Genomic DNA, 16,499 nt, shown 5'->3' with positions numbered 1-16,499 from the left:
CAAATTTTAGGGATGTGTCCCGCTTTCAAGTGGTCAAGTATGTATATTCCATAAGATAATAACTGTGGTAGAAACTTACCAGAAATCTGGATGGTAGTGTGAAAACCACCAAACGAAACACGGTTTTTTGAAAACTAATGATCTACACGAACCACATTTGTAGTGACATTTAGAACATATCTTAAGAGCTTGTAGAGCTTGAATTACTCTCTGCTTGATGATGAAAGTATCTTTTGCAATCGGTTTTTTGATTTAGTTAACAGTGTCTTTCCCTAGAATGAAACTAACTGCATTGAGAATTTGCAACAATTTTTTATTGTTCAAATTCTTCAGTGATACATATTCTATGAATCTCTATTCATCACAGAACAGAAATAGTTATTTAACCCATCAGTGTAAATCAATATTTTATGTTCAATCACTGTAATGTAAAACAAAAAACAATCCTACTGAAATTTCGATTTAAAATGGAGTGACGATGAATTGAAACTTTGACATGTAATTGACTGATTTTGACAAATAATTATGCTCTCAGCCATTATTATATCCCATAATTAACGAACTTTCAACGAGAAATATATCAGTATCTGCATGATCATCGGATAAAAATGTAATATAAAATAATTACGAAGTAGGCCATAAAACGAAACAAGCACAAATGAAGTCAGCTCATTAAAATTGTTCGATTCTCGGTTTGATTTAAAAATAATTTGAATAATCATATTACTGAAGTGTGGTGAATCAGGAATGTTAACTCGACCATCGTTAAATCCGATGCATTTTTTTTCAACGTGAACATGTCAATGGTGGGTAATCACCTAATTCAATCAAGAATTTTAACATAGAAACTGAGCATAATCAATATGAATCACCATTGAAGAAAATTGATAAAATCTCTACAGTTCGATGAGTGGTCAAAAGATTTCAATAAGAATTTCTTGGTACGTAAATAATGGATGAAAAGGATTATATTCGACTTTATAGAGTTCACGACTGGGTTAAAGTTTTCTTATCATTTCATTGAATCACTATTCGTAGTTATAACTGACGATTTTTGAAGCTGTCAGTCAACATATTTTAATCCTTGAAATTTGGCGCCGGAATGAGAAAGTTGATTTTATAAAACAATCTTTTTTCACTTTTCACATTTGGAACTGCGGTAAAAAAATGCATTATATCTCTATAAGTGACAAAAAACTTCACTCCCATTCTTGAAATTATAGTACGTTGAAAACTAGAGGGAATTTCATTAGAGACATTTGAAAATACAACATCCACAGTCATGAAACAAAACCCAAAAGCGTTAAATTTTCCGAAGTTTATCCTGGAGAGTAATAAGAATAAAACTAAAAATGAAATGTTTTTTTTTTAATCTTTCTGTTTTCAGTGTTTATGAAATATGAAAATCACCTCTTGATAGATAAAGAAGTCACTTATAGATATACTGTTACATCTGTCATAGAGTAGGTCATCTGTCAAAAGACTGTAGATACTCGAAAAGAAGTGAAAAGATGAATGGAGCTCATATTCAGTCCTTGGTATTGGAAATCTCAACCCAAATGACTGGCATATTGATTCAGGAGCATATGTTTAATATCAAGATACAATAATCACTGCATCTGGAGAGAAGTTTGATATAGAAAAAATTGGTGAAATTACTGTTCTTTTGAATGTCAATGGTATGAAGTCGAAACTCCAATACGTGACCATAAGATATGCACCTGGACTTGAATTCAATTCAATTTCATGTCGATAGTTAGGAAGAAAAGGATTAAAAACTATCTTTGAGAATGACATATGTCAAATATCAAACATTTCTGCAGGAAAAGTTATAGCAGTTGCGAATTTAACTGAAAGTGGGCTTTATAAATTAGTTTGCATACACCAACGATAAGAAATAATGTGTTATACACAATCACAAAAATGTTTGTCTTATGATATTTGGTACCGAAGACTAGGACATATGAGTTACTGGTGGTATGAAGTTACTACAAGATAAATAAAAGTCATAGTGAAAAATTGTGTGACAGTTGTATTCAAAGAAAACAAACTAGAAAACCATTTCCGAAGGTAAGGCTATAAGAGCCAGTAGAAAATTGGAACTCATCCATTCGGATATTTGCGGACCGATATCAGAAAAATCAATTGGGAAAAAATTATACTTTCTCACATTTACTGATAATTTTACCCGAAAAACATTCGTTTATTTCCTGATTAACAAAAATAGGTGTTGAAAAAATTTAAAGAATTCTCAGCAAAGGTTGAAACAAGTACGGGTAATAAAATTGCCGCTATTAGAACTAATATCTAATGGAACTGAGTAGGTAAACCGAAATTTTCAACAATATTTACGCCAAAAAGGTATTCAACATCAAACAACAATTAAATACACGCCAGAACAAAATGGTGTTGCGGAGAGGATAAACAGAACTCTAGTTGAAAAGGCTCGTTCAATGTTGCAAGATTCAAATTTATCTAAAGAATATAGGGCGGAAGCAATTAATACGGCGTGTTATCTGAAAAACAGAGTCCTACTATTGCAGTTCACGGCAAAACCCCAGCGTGAAGCGGACGAAAACCAAATCTGGAAAATCTACGAATTTTCGGCTGTGTCGCGTATGCTTACATACCTAAAGTGAAGAGAACAAAATTTGACTCTAAAACACAAAACTACGTATTTGTAGGTTATTGCGAATATTCCAAGGCATATACCGGCTAATAAATATGAAAACACATGATGTACGTAAGGCGCGCGATGTTATTTTTGACGAACAAAAAATGGCTTCAACTAGTCTTCATTTTTCGGGAAACGTGTTTGAAGAAGCATATTGTGATGACAATATTTCCGAAATATATCCCACATAAATAAAAATATCGCAATCTGAAGATATTCTTATTGAAAATGATCAAGCAAACCAAGAAACTGATGGAGAAATCAAGCAACGCCCAGTATGTGATACTAATGATTGCCGAAATGAACCAAAAATGTTCATGAAGCTCTCAATACCATTTTGTCAGAGAAGCTGTCAGAAATAAAAAAATTATCGTCACAAAAGTTTCCACCGAGAAAATGGTTGCAGATTCTTTAACAAAAGCAGTCAACAGAAGAAAACACGAATGGTGCAGATATCACATGGGGATTTCTACTTCTGTATTGAGCTACTCATCAATTGGGGGTGATACAATTTGTATAAGATTGAATATAATTAAATATAATTGATGACTTTTTTGGAACGAATATTTTAACAAGGAAACAAACTCGAATGTTTTCAAATAACAACAACATAGTTATATACAGTGGGCTCATCCACCATAAAAGAACAATCTTCATTCTGCAACATATACCCTGTGTAGTAAGTTAGAATTATATATTCACGATTCCTTGATTCATTCATAATATATAATATATATTTTCTATTACTGAAAATTCTGCATCAAAAGATAAAAAAAATACAATTATTCATGAGTTTCATGTTTTCTTTTTCTGTAATTCATTGTATGGTTCTATGGTTGTATGGAGAATTACATAGGAGCAATAGCCACATTGTCTGGTTTTCTCAGTCCGTTGATTTATATTAGATGCGCAAATTGATGACACATGTGTATTCTTTCATTGCCTCAATTGTAATAAAGGAATATTGAAAATATCACCTTTCAAACCAAAAAGGAGAAATTAGTGAATATTTAATCATTGTCCTTTGCGAATGAGTCATAAGAAGTTCCCAAATTTCACCTCCTTCTGAAGTAGGCGTGAAATCATATATCATAAATGAATCTATATAGGTTAATACGCCCATTAACAACATAAAACAGATCCAAAAATATTGTATTCCGTCGTTACATGAAAATAGAACACTGAAATTCCTAGCTCGTTTCTATCTCCTCGATTTACCATTTAGTTCCGAAATAAAATGACCCAATTTTGTCTAAATATATTCCACGACTACTAACATCCTAGCTACTGAAACACAGAATATCCAATCTCGCGCTGAGTTTTACTAATATTAGTATTATTATAGTAAGAACATATTTTCATCATCATATATCATATCATCATCATCATCATATTTCTCTATCAGGCATTATTTTTTATTGTATCAAAAAGACTTCGAAAACAGATTTCATTCTCCATTATATTGAGTGCCCATCATCAAACAATCTTTAAACCCATCAACTGTTTTTTCAAACGAATTGTGTTCATTTCCAATTTGTCGGCATATGACATTTTTAAATAGAAATGTAGGTACTTATGTACCTAAAGATAACACTCATCAAAAATACGACCTAAAATGTTCACTACCTAAAAAAAACAACGCAATCGCAACCCATTTTCATCACACGTTGTGTGACTTTGCCTGAATTTATTTTTCCGAGCGATAATTTCAATTTTGTGATAACTCTCAAGCTAATAATTCAATTTGTATGGTGTATAATGTGATGAAATGATTAGGATAAATTACGAATCTGATTTGATAAAAATCAATATAGTATCTTTGCTACATTACACGTGACTATTTTATCAAACAACAAAATGGTCATACCAAGCTCTGCTTGAAAAATAATCATATGCCATCCCGGACTTCTTTGTAGACGAATACTACAAGAACGGTGTGTACTGAATTTCTCTAGTATATCTCAAAGCTCCACGACTTCGCAAGGGTATAGTCGAAATAAACGATACTGTGCACACTTAAAGTTGGCGGCACTCTCAAAAACCAATGCATGAAAATGAACCGGCTGCGAACTAGTCCACGTGGACTGTAGAATTGGCGGTTCGTATTGGATAATTTTTACTAATCGAGTTTTTTATGATTGGCTGAAGAGTCATAAAATTAAATTTGAAGTCATGTTACGGTGACGAATAGAAATAGGGGAATGCGGTGATGGTTATCGCCGTCGTGTCATCAATGTTCAGTTCAGGAGCTGATCGCGATTTGAGTGTTGAAATTCGATATTGGTGCAGTTATAATTACTTAAAATTTTTGTTATCTGTTTAAAATGTGGCGTTCCAGGCCAAGTACCAATAGTAATAACGAGTGTGACAACAGCGCGGACTTTTTCCTGTGTGATTCCAATAGCGATTGTGAACAATGCGAAAATGAGATACCAGTGAATAAAATTCGGATGTATTTGAATATTGAAACACAGAGAGTATGTTTCAATGTATATAAGAATCTACATCTCAAGTTTGGTTTCGAGAAAAACAAACTATTACAACAGATTTGACCGAAATTCCTTTCTCAATTGTACTAAAATAGTCAAAAATATATCTTATGAACGCAGGACGCGACGTCATACATGATTACCAAAACTTCAGATGTTCATCTAATAAAATCTTCGAAAAAAAACAATATAAAATTGTTAAGCAATGAGATTCCTACAACTGAAATCATAAGGAAGAAATTGAATACTTCCAGAAAAAGATTTTAAAAAAGTAGTTTTAGTTGAAAAAGACTATATAGAGACTGAACTCTTCCATATTAATGGTGGAAAAAAATTCATTATTGAATAATGAAATTAGTTAGCTCCCTAACTATATTATTCAAGGGGAGCTGGTAGAAGGTAAGTTGCACCATATCGTGCACTTGAACTATACCAACTATGTCCATAAAACATCATCTGAAGACGCCAACTTAGTTGGTGAAACGCGCGTCGAGAAGAGTATTGCAGTTTTGGTGATTGGAAAAGCATTTGTTTTGTATTTATTCTACAAAAGAAGTTCCAGTTTTACTATTTATTGTATCACGTATCTCATTTAATCTCTTATCTCTCTTTTATTCAACATACATGAGCTTTGGTTAAGAACATGCTTTTGTCATTATCAAAAATGCAAAAAAACTCGCATTTATGTGACATGAAAGTCTATAGTCTAGGTCATTTAGCGATGGTTTGTATAAGGTAGGTGATAGGTTCAAAGTGCAAGGGAGTTTTTTCAAATAAAGTCCATGGTTGTTCGCAATTGAAAGATGCATTTAATATGCATATGGTAAGTAGTGATGGCATATGCTTGATGTGATGTGATATCGTATCAGTGCATATTTGCAGTAATACAATATTTTCTATTCCATATTCCATTTTTCTTGATGTAAAAATGACGCTGTTCACCTTGCTCAATATTTCCATCACATACAGTATATACTTTTCGACACGTAAATATGATTCAGATTTTGTTATCTTTATACAATGCCGGAAATCGGAACTTATAGCTCAAAAAAATGTATTAAGGAAACGACATTATGATGCTCTTTGAAACAAAATTTTTGTTTTTTTCACATATACAGAAAAAAAAACGTTCCACGATATTACTATGAGTAGGTATATTCGATTAGCACTATTGTTCTTATCTTCTCCATTCATCATCAATTAAATATATCACTGATAATGAGACTATGATATATCTCTTCCTTCATTACTAAAACTTTTTTTTTAATTCATTCCATACCTTTAAGTCAGAGCAATCATTCCACGAATGAAGAAATAATTTGAAGGTGCCATAAAATTGGGTTTCGTCCATTATATAAAACACCGGCTCGGGCAACCGTATATCGTTTCACCGTTGTTACATTGTAATTGGGAACTAATCACTATTATTTATGTCTTATAGGTGATAAATCAGTTTGCCAACGAAGCTTTACAAAAAATATGTGCGAATGAAAAACGAACAAAAGAATATAACTTGTTATTGGTATTATTGTTTACTTGAACTTGTTAGTACGATTGTAGTTCAAGAGCTGGAGTCTAAAATGTGCAAGTTTTCTGGAGGCTAATATTTTTAGATAAGATCATTGAAAACGACGAATTAAATTTTCCTAGTCTGAAGGTCCTTTCATGTTCAGCATACCGTTTTTCGAAATTTCGACCACATTGTCCCACATAAACACTATTACACTCCGGAAACTTAAGCCAGATTTCTCCAACTTGTCTACCTTATCTTTGGCATTGAAAAGGAAATCAGATAACCTGGCATGTGGTCTGAATGTCACTTCCACATTGTTTTTTCTGAAGAAACCCGCAATTATCTTTGTTCTCTGGAAATCAACAAGAAAGATATGTCGTGTTTCGAATTAGTCAACACCGAAAAACCGAGGAATGTAGTTTTCAGCTTTTCTAATGAAACAATTCCAGATAACATTATTCTTCCCTTCATATGAAAAAATTGGTAATTTTCTTTAAGATTTAATTAATTCTTGTTCATCCAACAGTTATGCTATGCGATAAAACGGATTGCAATTCTTGTTTTCGTAGAGAAAAATAAAATACTATAGTACAGTTCCATAATAGTAGATAGTAAATTCTCAGAAATATTATACCATTAAAACGATAACATTGTTGTCAAGTTTGTGATTCTATATATTTTATCATGATTTTTCCTCATCTGTTCCGTACGCCATTGAAGAGACAGATTAAGGCAAAAACGTCGGTCATATCTGAAAATTTAGTGCCTTCCATTTTGGGATTATAGTATATCAGAATTTGAATCAGGATTCAGAAGTAATTTGAGGTGTGAGTTTGCAGTTCATGCATAAGGAAAAAATTGTTGGCACAGTATTTTTGGATTTGAAATGAGCTTTCAAAACTACTGATAACTCCAAATTATTGTTTAAATTGGATGCTGCATAAAAGTGGTTGAAAGTTACCTATCCAAACAAATTGAAATTGTTATTGGTGTTCCACAAGGCGGTGTACCAGGCCCTTCACTTTTAATTTTATACTCAGAAGATTTGGCTGCTGTTTTTCAAGATAATACAATATTGTATTAGGTAAATTACAGAAAAGAAAAATATTCGATTCAGCCTTTTGGTATCCACATTTTTGGAAATCTCGGAATAATAATCGCAGAATTTTTAAGTTCATTCAATTCGAAAAATCACACAGGCCATAGCATTCGCCGACATTATTTGCTGATAATGTTGTAAACATCACAAATTTGGAAAGACACGGTGGCTGAAAGTCTACCAATGTCGCTTAAGGATATATAGACCATTCACTTACAAACTAAATCAAAATTGCTGAGACCATTCAAAATTGATCGAATTTTTACATAAATATTATTATAAATAAGAATTAGAATGATTCTGTTAGTATCTTCTGTTCGAATTTCAATATTTAATACAAATAAGAATCAAAATGTTCGAAATTATGTTTCTACAAACAAATATAATGAAGAAACATGTTTCATTATTTGTTATTCTACACGGTGGCCGAAAAAATTGTGTAGGTAACACGTCCGAAAACCGTCTTTTGAACACGCAGACTTCTCTGCCTACTCGTCCAAGAAAACAGGATTTTCTGGACTATTTCTCTATTGAATTAAAATTAAAAGTTCTGGAAAAAATGGTAAGTAGTATCATGCAGAAACATGAAAGAACAAAAATCTGTTGAGCCAAATTATTTCTCTTCATGTTGGAAACCTCACTCAATGAGGATATCATGACAGCCTGAAAATCATAATCCAAACATATATCCCACTACGTAACTAATCATAAGCAAAAACTGTCTTTTAAATTGTTTACGGAAAAAGACTGAAGTATATTCAAATGAGAATAATTAAGATTTGAAAAAGTATATTGTAAGGCTCATTGAAATTTTTCAGGAAGTTCTACTTTATTATATTCTGAGATTAAATTTTTTTTTCATATTTCTATGCAAATGGTTAGATCCCACTTCCTTCGCCATATATTAGAATAATATGATTAATGAAAAATAAATTGGACTAGTGTAGCGTTTTTCAAATCAATATCAAGAAATCCGAAAATAGTAGTTTCCACTGTCTTTTTCGTATAATGGGAGTTTGCTAGCCGAACTTCGATGCTATGGCTTGCCGGATCATCTTTGTGTATGACTCTCCAGCTTCCTGAAAAAACTTTTCCTACTTTTACCATCAACGCTGGTGTTCCTAAGCGATCCATATTGTCTCCAACCCTTTTTTTATTGTATATCAACGAGTTATTGGATAAAACCAAGAATCCAATTTAATGCTTTGCTGACGACAGCACACTTTCACTTCCAGGACATCGGCTGCGGATGCATATCTTCGCCGGCAGCAAAAGGTTGCGTATCTTAATGAGGATCTAAAAGTCATTTCGAATTAGAGTGAAAGTAACCAGGTTCAATTCAATGCCACAAAAATCCAGACATTAGTTTTCTCCAAAAAGATGAATGTCCGCTTTCTGCTTCGATAAGTTTGTTGTGGGTTAAAATTGTCGCTGGAATTGCAAAGGCTGCAATTGCAAAGAAACAGTGTACCGAACTTTTGATGCTTTATAAAGCTCAGATCATAAATGGGCTATTGATCCCATGTATGGAGCTCCGCCCCCAAACATCTCCTGAAGCTGCTGGACTCCACTTATATAAGAGCCATCCGCCTGATTGGAGGCGTGAACATCACTTGCAACCTTGATAGTCTGGGTCTGGAACATCGAAGAAACGTTGGAGATGTGTCTCTCTTCTATAGATACTTTCACACCAATAACGATATATATCAAAATTACGCGACGGACTATGGCTGCTCATCGTTTTGGGGTTCAACCCAGTGCACCTCGAACTTCAATGGTTAAGAACTCTGTCACTTGAAGAACTGCGTTTATGTGGAATACACTTCCTAGGAACGTTTATCCGAATGGATTTAATCTCCAGCGATTCAAATCAAATATGAATCGCTACTTTCGCACAGGCACCGCTCTGAGAGCGCCTTGAGGATTTTCCTGTAGTGCTTGTGTTTTATCCATAAATAAATCTTATGTGGAATAGGTTTACTTGAGATTTTCTCCAACACACTACTTTCTTCCAGTTAGACAGTGGCTAATAACAGATTTTCTGGCAGATGGATTAGTATAATAGAAGAGTAGCAATTAAATGGTCGCTACGATCACCCCACTTATCGCAAACCACTCAATACTCAAATATCTTCACGATTCTACTATCAAAATTCCACGGTTTCTCAAAAAGTACCAGAGAGTAAAGCCAACTATTTAGGGATTGTGTCCTCCTCTGCTAGAGGGTTGGTGCAATTTGATGAAAAATTTCCTTTAGAATTTCTCTCTTCAAAATAAGTTTTATATGTTTTTGAGCATTTTTAGGTTTTCTATAGGGGCCGAAATATAAGGGGTGGTATGTTCTCAAATTGACACCTGTGTAGATGTGACGGCGACAGAATACCCATGAGCAATCAATAAAATTTGCGATAAAACACATTTATAGCAGCATTTTTTTCCACAACTAAAAAAGAAAGAGGAAATATTCGCGTTTTATCACGAAGGACTCAAGTTTGAATTATAGCTTCTTGCACTCAGTACATCGACGACAGATAGCTCTACAAACGTTAGTCGTTTATAGGTTTTTTATACTCACAAATAGATGATTTCGATAACGACCGTCCACAAAGAAGGTACGCACACGTCATTGTTGGAGATGGAACTCATTTCGTGTTGTGAATGTCCGCCATTAAATAACGTACCAGCATCAAAAGTTAATTGAAAAATAGTGTTAAGTGTATTGAAATAAATAGTACTCTCATTCACGCCGGTTAGAGGCCGGAGTGGACCGGATGTAGGATCGCAACAAATAATCTTTTATGAAGAAGACGATAATTTTTTATAATATATTGAAGAAGAGATAGAAAAACAGAGAATAAAAATATATTAAGAATGAAAAAATGAAGTACAATATTGTGAAAAACTAGACTCTTATACTCCCTTGACAAAGTTTTTATTATAGTTATCACTATAATAAAAAAAGCACTGGTCATAATAGCGCCAAATCTGGAAGCTGTGACCAAAATTAAGAAGAAGAAGAAGAAAACGAACTTTTTTATCGTAATTATGACTTTTAATCTCAAATCGGGAAGGAGTCTGATGGAATATTTATATTGCTAAATATCGGAGTTTACCGTTTTGTGCTTCAAAAAGTTTATTGGGGGGTTAAAATGGACACCAATATGTCTTGGCACAATCATGTCGCAGAAATTGCAAAGGCTGCTTCTCAAAAGCTTGAAACACTGTTCCGAACCAGAAAACTGTACACACCTCAGCAACTTTTGATGCTTTATAAAGCTCAGAAGGTCTGAGTACTGTTCTCATGTATGGAGCTCTGCCCACAAACATACCCTGAAGTTGCTGGATTCCATCCAGAAAAGATCTATCCGCCTGATTGGAGAAGATAACATCACTTGCATCCTTGATAGTCTGGAATATCAAGAAAGGTTGGAGATTCGTCTCTCTTCTATAGGGGAGATGTTCAAGTGACTTGGCACATATCAGAAATACGCGACGGACTGTGGCTGCTCATCGTTTTGAGGTTCAACTCAGGACACCTCGAAATTCACTTTTAAAGAACTCTTTCATCTGGAGAACTCCGTTTAAGTGAAATACACCTCCTGACAACGTTTTTCCAAATCCAATATGAATCGCTAATTTCGCACAGGCACCGCTCTGAGAGCGCCTTAAAGTTTTTCCTGTGGTGCTTGTGTTTTGTCCTTGAAAAAAACAAATTCGTAAAGTGTATAGGTTCATACAGTTCAGTACGAACTTTATCAAAGCTGAAATGTCATGTCACATTGTGGATTTCAGTGATATGAGTGTTATCGAATAATAAATAAGATAGTTTAGTGAAAATTCCACAATCAAGTGTTTTTTGAATACGTTAGTTATGGATTTTCATCAAGGATTTGCCATTTTAATCATAAATTTGATTTTTATGTATTGCTGAGTAGTTTCTTTTCCTTTTTCACATACTGGTAATTATTTATCCGACGTCTCCGACACAAAGAAAATTTGGTGGTCGAGGTACTAAAAACCTATCGGACATTAATTACAGTCTCGATGATTACGCCCGAAGAGAAATCTGAGGTGAAAACAAATCTCTCGATATAAATCATCGCTGCCAAATTGATGCCTCGGGTAACGCGACACCTCACTCTATAATCAAGAAAATCTTTTGCCCACATCAACCGTCAGTGCGAACGTACGCTCATAATTTTTGTACGCACCACAATTACTACGAAATGTTAATGGAACAGTCGAGAAAGTGAGGCCTACTACCCCTCTGGGCTCCGGCAGAGCCGGGCCAAAATCGGTCTTATCCTGAGACTGTTCCAAAATTCGAGAAGCTCTATTTTCACGAAATGGCACACAGTCTAATAATGTTCGGTAATTAAGATGTAATTTGGGGTTGGAGGCCACGTATTCATGCCCAATTTGATTTATATACCCATAAAATTAGCTTAAAAGTCTCGTGCCTAACACATAGATGGCGCTATGACTTTATTTTGAAATCTAAAAATTACTGATAATGTGGAAGTATATCATTTCCTTCAATATTAGCAAGAAGTTGTTTATAAATTGAACAATACAATATAGTACTTTTTCGATTACTATGATAACATATTGAAAGTCTTCGGCTTGATTGGAATTGATTACATTTTATAGCAGAATTATTGTATATATTTTCAGAATTTGAACAACATAGCCATTAATCAAATACGAATTTAATAAATCTTTATAAAAATATAATATGGAGATAATATCATCAGAACTCCCTTGGTTTTTTATAAACTAAACATTATCTATGTAATGTAACTCATAAATATTCAGTGGTTTGAAATAAATTAATGTCGACTTGATAATTTTGCTTCAATCAAATTTGTTATCAGAAAATGGAATAATTTGAAAAATTTCACAAATGTCTTACTTTCAACAGAAAATTCATCGAATTTCATAGAAATTTCAGAAGTTGAATTTAAAATAAAGAAAACAGATACCTACTTATCTTTGCCCTCTAATCTCAACAGTTTATATTATGCATGATGCAGTGAAACGAAAAATTTTACTTTTTTCATCACAACACAACAATGAATATTGCTCAAAACATAACCTAGATGATTCTTAATCAACAAATTCAACCACTGTATTGTATTTATGGCCAATCAATCTGTATAATATGAATGTTTGCTGTTAAAACAAAGTAATCATAACAGAAGGTGTTACCTAAATAATGTGTTGATAAGTTTCCCAAATGGGTACCGTGTAGCTTGAACATTAGTATTAGTTATGTTATGTTATTTTTCGTTCTTGGGAACGAAAATAGAATTTTGCTTTTACTTACCAGGATATTGCCAACAAATAGGTAACGAAAACTCAAGTGAAACGTACGAATGAATGTCTACAGCATGTGAATGTCAAGAAACACGCGTTTTCATCGTCAAAAATAATTTTGTATTCAGATTCGTGATAAACAGACAAATAAATGAAAGTTGATAATAATGCAGCAAGTTTTCAGGATACATTCAGCAGACACTTGATTTTCAAGTGTCTTATTGCAAAAAATCATAATACCTATCCAAATACTTGATGAACAAAATATTTTTTCCACAAAGTTACTTTCAAGCAATTATAATTTAATATGAGTATTTCGCAAAATCTCAAATGTAATCAAATAACCTTGAAATGAAAAGGGCATATTTTCAGGAGAGATTAATTATTGGGAGATTCCAACATTTTTTATATAAATATGGAGAAGTAGAAAGTCAAAACACAACGAATAATATTTGATTAAAGGGGTGTCTGATTTCCCTGTTTGCACATAGGTATGAGGTTTTAGTTGAATTTTCACTAACATTCATGAATAACGCTAGAATTTTTACATTTGAGTATGAGTTTTCAAGATTATTCCTGAAAAATACCCCAGATTTGGTCTTGAACTTTGTGAGTTATCGTATTATAAAGTAATGAACAATTACTACTTTTTGAAGTGATTACTACTTAGTAGTAATCCTTTACATAATCTCGATAAGAGTCAAAACTCGTGAAGATCTAATGAATTGTAACGAAGAAGACGCCAATTCATTAGTAGGTAATGAATAATCCATCTTCACTTAAGTAGTCCATCCAAGTTTAATACAACATTAAATCGAAACGAAAAAAATTTGCTAAGTGAGCCCAATTTTCAAAAGTAATCGCTCTGAAGTAAAATTACAATGAATCAGTTCCACGAGTATCTCGGTCACGTACTTGTATTTTCAGTCAATCCTGATGAATTGCTGGACAATTTTCCAAATATAATAATCAATACATGTTTTTTTTCAGGTACAGATGCAGCATGTGTTCAGTAATCGATAAAAACGCGTGTAAATGAGTGGGAAATTTGATAATTGTTGGCAGATGTAGAACTCATGTAAATTTTTATAGAGAGGATGGTCAATGCGTTGTTGTCGCGTCAAGAAAATTTCAGAAGATAAGTCATTATTTACCTACAGGTCTACAAAATTCCTAATAATCATTTGTAAACATAATCGGCAAGTTAAAGAAGGCTGCTTAATCGCAGATATGCTGTTTTTTTTTCGACCGATTCTATCGGCAAGTTAGTATTAAAATCAATAAATGCAAGTCAATATACTTTATACTGACATAAATTTCGAACATCAATCGAGAAGACTTATGAGTAGGTATGAGTTATAATTTTGAAAAAAATTTCTTATTACAAGCATCATTTCTAAAATATATTGTTGAATATTTTCAATATGATATGACGTCCAAATTTTCAAATTTGAAGTTCCTTTTTATGATTTTCAAAAAATTACTAGTTATCCATTCTTGAAACTGTCATATATTTAGAATGTTCCAATTGATATGTTTCAAATAGTTTATTAAAGGGCATGAAATGAAACTAGGATTGAAAGGACCTAGTTAGAGAAGTAGAAGAGTAATGTTATTTTGAAAATAACAATGAGACTGAATACTTAATATCTCAAAAAGGTCTAGGAAATGTGCAAATGAAATGAATACTCAGTAAAATGACAGTGAAAAAAGTAAATATATTATCGTAACCGATTCATAAAAGCTTTCAGAACAGACTTTGAAATTTTCAATTTTAGTTTTTGAGACATCGTCATTTGAGGGAGTCTGAGCAATATTTTCTTCCACATGAGTTTTTGAGCAATCGATAAAAGTAATGTCTTATTGAGTAATCATAACTTTTTTTAAATAAGTCGACTGATCCAATTGTTTCATGACAACCCATTGTTATTTATGCACCCTTATTTTGGGTACATTTATCCATTTTCATTGAAACAGACGTATCTACCACAATACGTGGCAACAGTGTACGATCTGACAAGACAGCGTTGCGCGCGCATAATCTCACGTGCATGCGCTAACTTCAGTCTGAGATATCGTAGAGGTTATATTTTTATCCCAACTTACCTTCTTCATTATTCCAGTTTTCCTCTTTGAAAATGTGGTATACCTTCTCAGTTTGTTCTCGATATACTCCATCTTGATCTTAACACGACCTTTGGTCTTCTTTCCGTTGTTCGGTGGCGACTTTTTCGACTGCATCGAGTATGTATCGTCGCTGATGTCATTCACACAACTATCGAGTCCTATTCCTTGACTGGACATGCCTCTCTCGTCGTACAAGTCTGACTTGAGGCCGCGATTACATGCACTAGATACCATAGTATGCCTTGGAGACATTTGCTGTAGACTGGTTGACGGCCTGCCTAGATTGGGGTTGCCGTAAATTTCCGGTGGAGTTTCACTACTTAGCAAATTCATGCTGTACCCGAGGTTGAAACGGGAATCCCTCCCGCCCGGTGGTTCCATCTCGCACCACAGTTTGACAGAAAACAATGTAACAACGAACTCGCGAAACGTACAAGTTCGGAGCGCACTTCGTAATTGTACACAAACACAGCTGACTGCACAATACGATCTGTAGTACAGAATCGTGGGGCGATGTGCGCCGCCCAACGGTCTACTGCGGCGTTGACACGTTCACCGTTTTTCCAAGCATATACGATATGACGATTGGAACTCTGTCCATACCAACAACTAAATTCATTTCGAGATTTTTGAACCTGTCGTTCAACATCTTGAATATGCGTCATTTCTATGTCGTCCTATCCACCAGTTGCTGTTACAGGTATGACTTGTATATTATTGCACTAATAATAATCACTAATGACTCTCAAAGAGTGCAATATCTGACTATGTGAGTCACTTATTACCGATATTTAATCAGAATGAAACAGAAAAATATTTCAAAAATATCTAGTTTTGTTATTGAACGATCAAAATGTGAACTGTCATCTGAAAACTTGTAACAGAAAAAAGTAAGAAAATGTTTATTCAGTACGAAATACACCACTGATTCCTCTTCGATACAAACAGTCGGTAAATCTGACAACATGCACCTCCTGCGGCCAATACATGCATTGTTGAAATGCGCATGTCTCTAGTGTTCACACTCTTCGTGTGTTCTGTTTCTGTCAGACCCACGAATTCTAATCGCGGCATCGTTCGGTGATAGAATCTACGTAACCTGAGCATAGTTGTTTTTGGAATAAGCAAAATTCTTCCAAATATACTCCAATTTCCTATTCAGCATCCCTGTGAAGTAAAAATAAGCGGTTAGAGACCTCGTTTCATTTCTACCGGGTGTCTAGATTCGGTTGTGATGGGAGGAAGTCGAAAGGCGAGACAATAAAAGGCAAAAGTGGGATG

At 33.8% G+C, this 16,499-nt stretch overlaps 1 protein-coding gene across 2 annotated transcripts in view; it reads right to left on the bottom strand.

Moving 5' to 3' along the window:
* The window catches only part of bs (serum response factor blistered), a 326,459-nt gene extending 310,732 nt beyond the window's left edge, over positions 1-15,727 (bottom strand). Inside the window, exon 1 of one of the 2 annotated variants that reach the window (XM_074177213.1) lies at positions 15,198-15,727. In XM_074177213.1, coding sequence (XP_074033314.1) covers positions 15,198-15,599 — 402 coding nt within the window. In that variant the 5' untranslated portion in view covers positions 15,600-15,727. The remainder of the gene's footprint in view (positions 1-15,197) is intronic. The other variant, XM_074177215.1, reaches the window with a different exon arrangement.
* Between the last annotated feature and the right edge of the window lie 772 nt (positions 15,728-16,499).

This window comes from Leptinotarsa decemlineata, unplaced genomic scaffold (genome assembly GCF_025532065.1).
Source record: "Leptinotarsa decemlineata unplaced genomic scaffold, Ldec_3_MD MMD2_tig00002159_RagTag_RagTag, whole genome shotgun sequence".
Classification (NCBI taxonomy): Eukaryota; Metazoa; Arthropoda; class Insecta; order Coleoptera; family Chrysomelidae; genus Leptinotarsa; species Leptinotarsa decemlineata.
The sequence above is the reverse complement of the archived record's forward strand: the minus strand, read 5'-3'. Positions and strand labels throughout refer to the sequence as shown.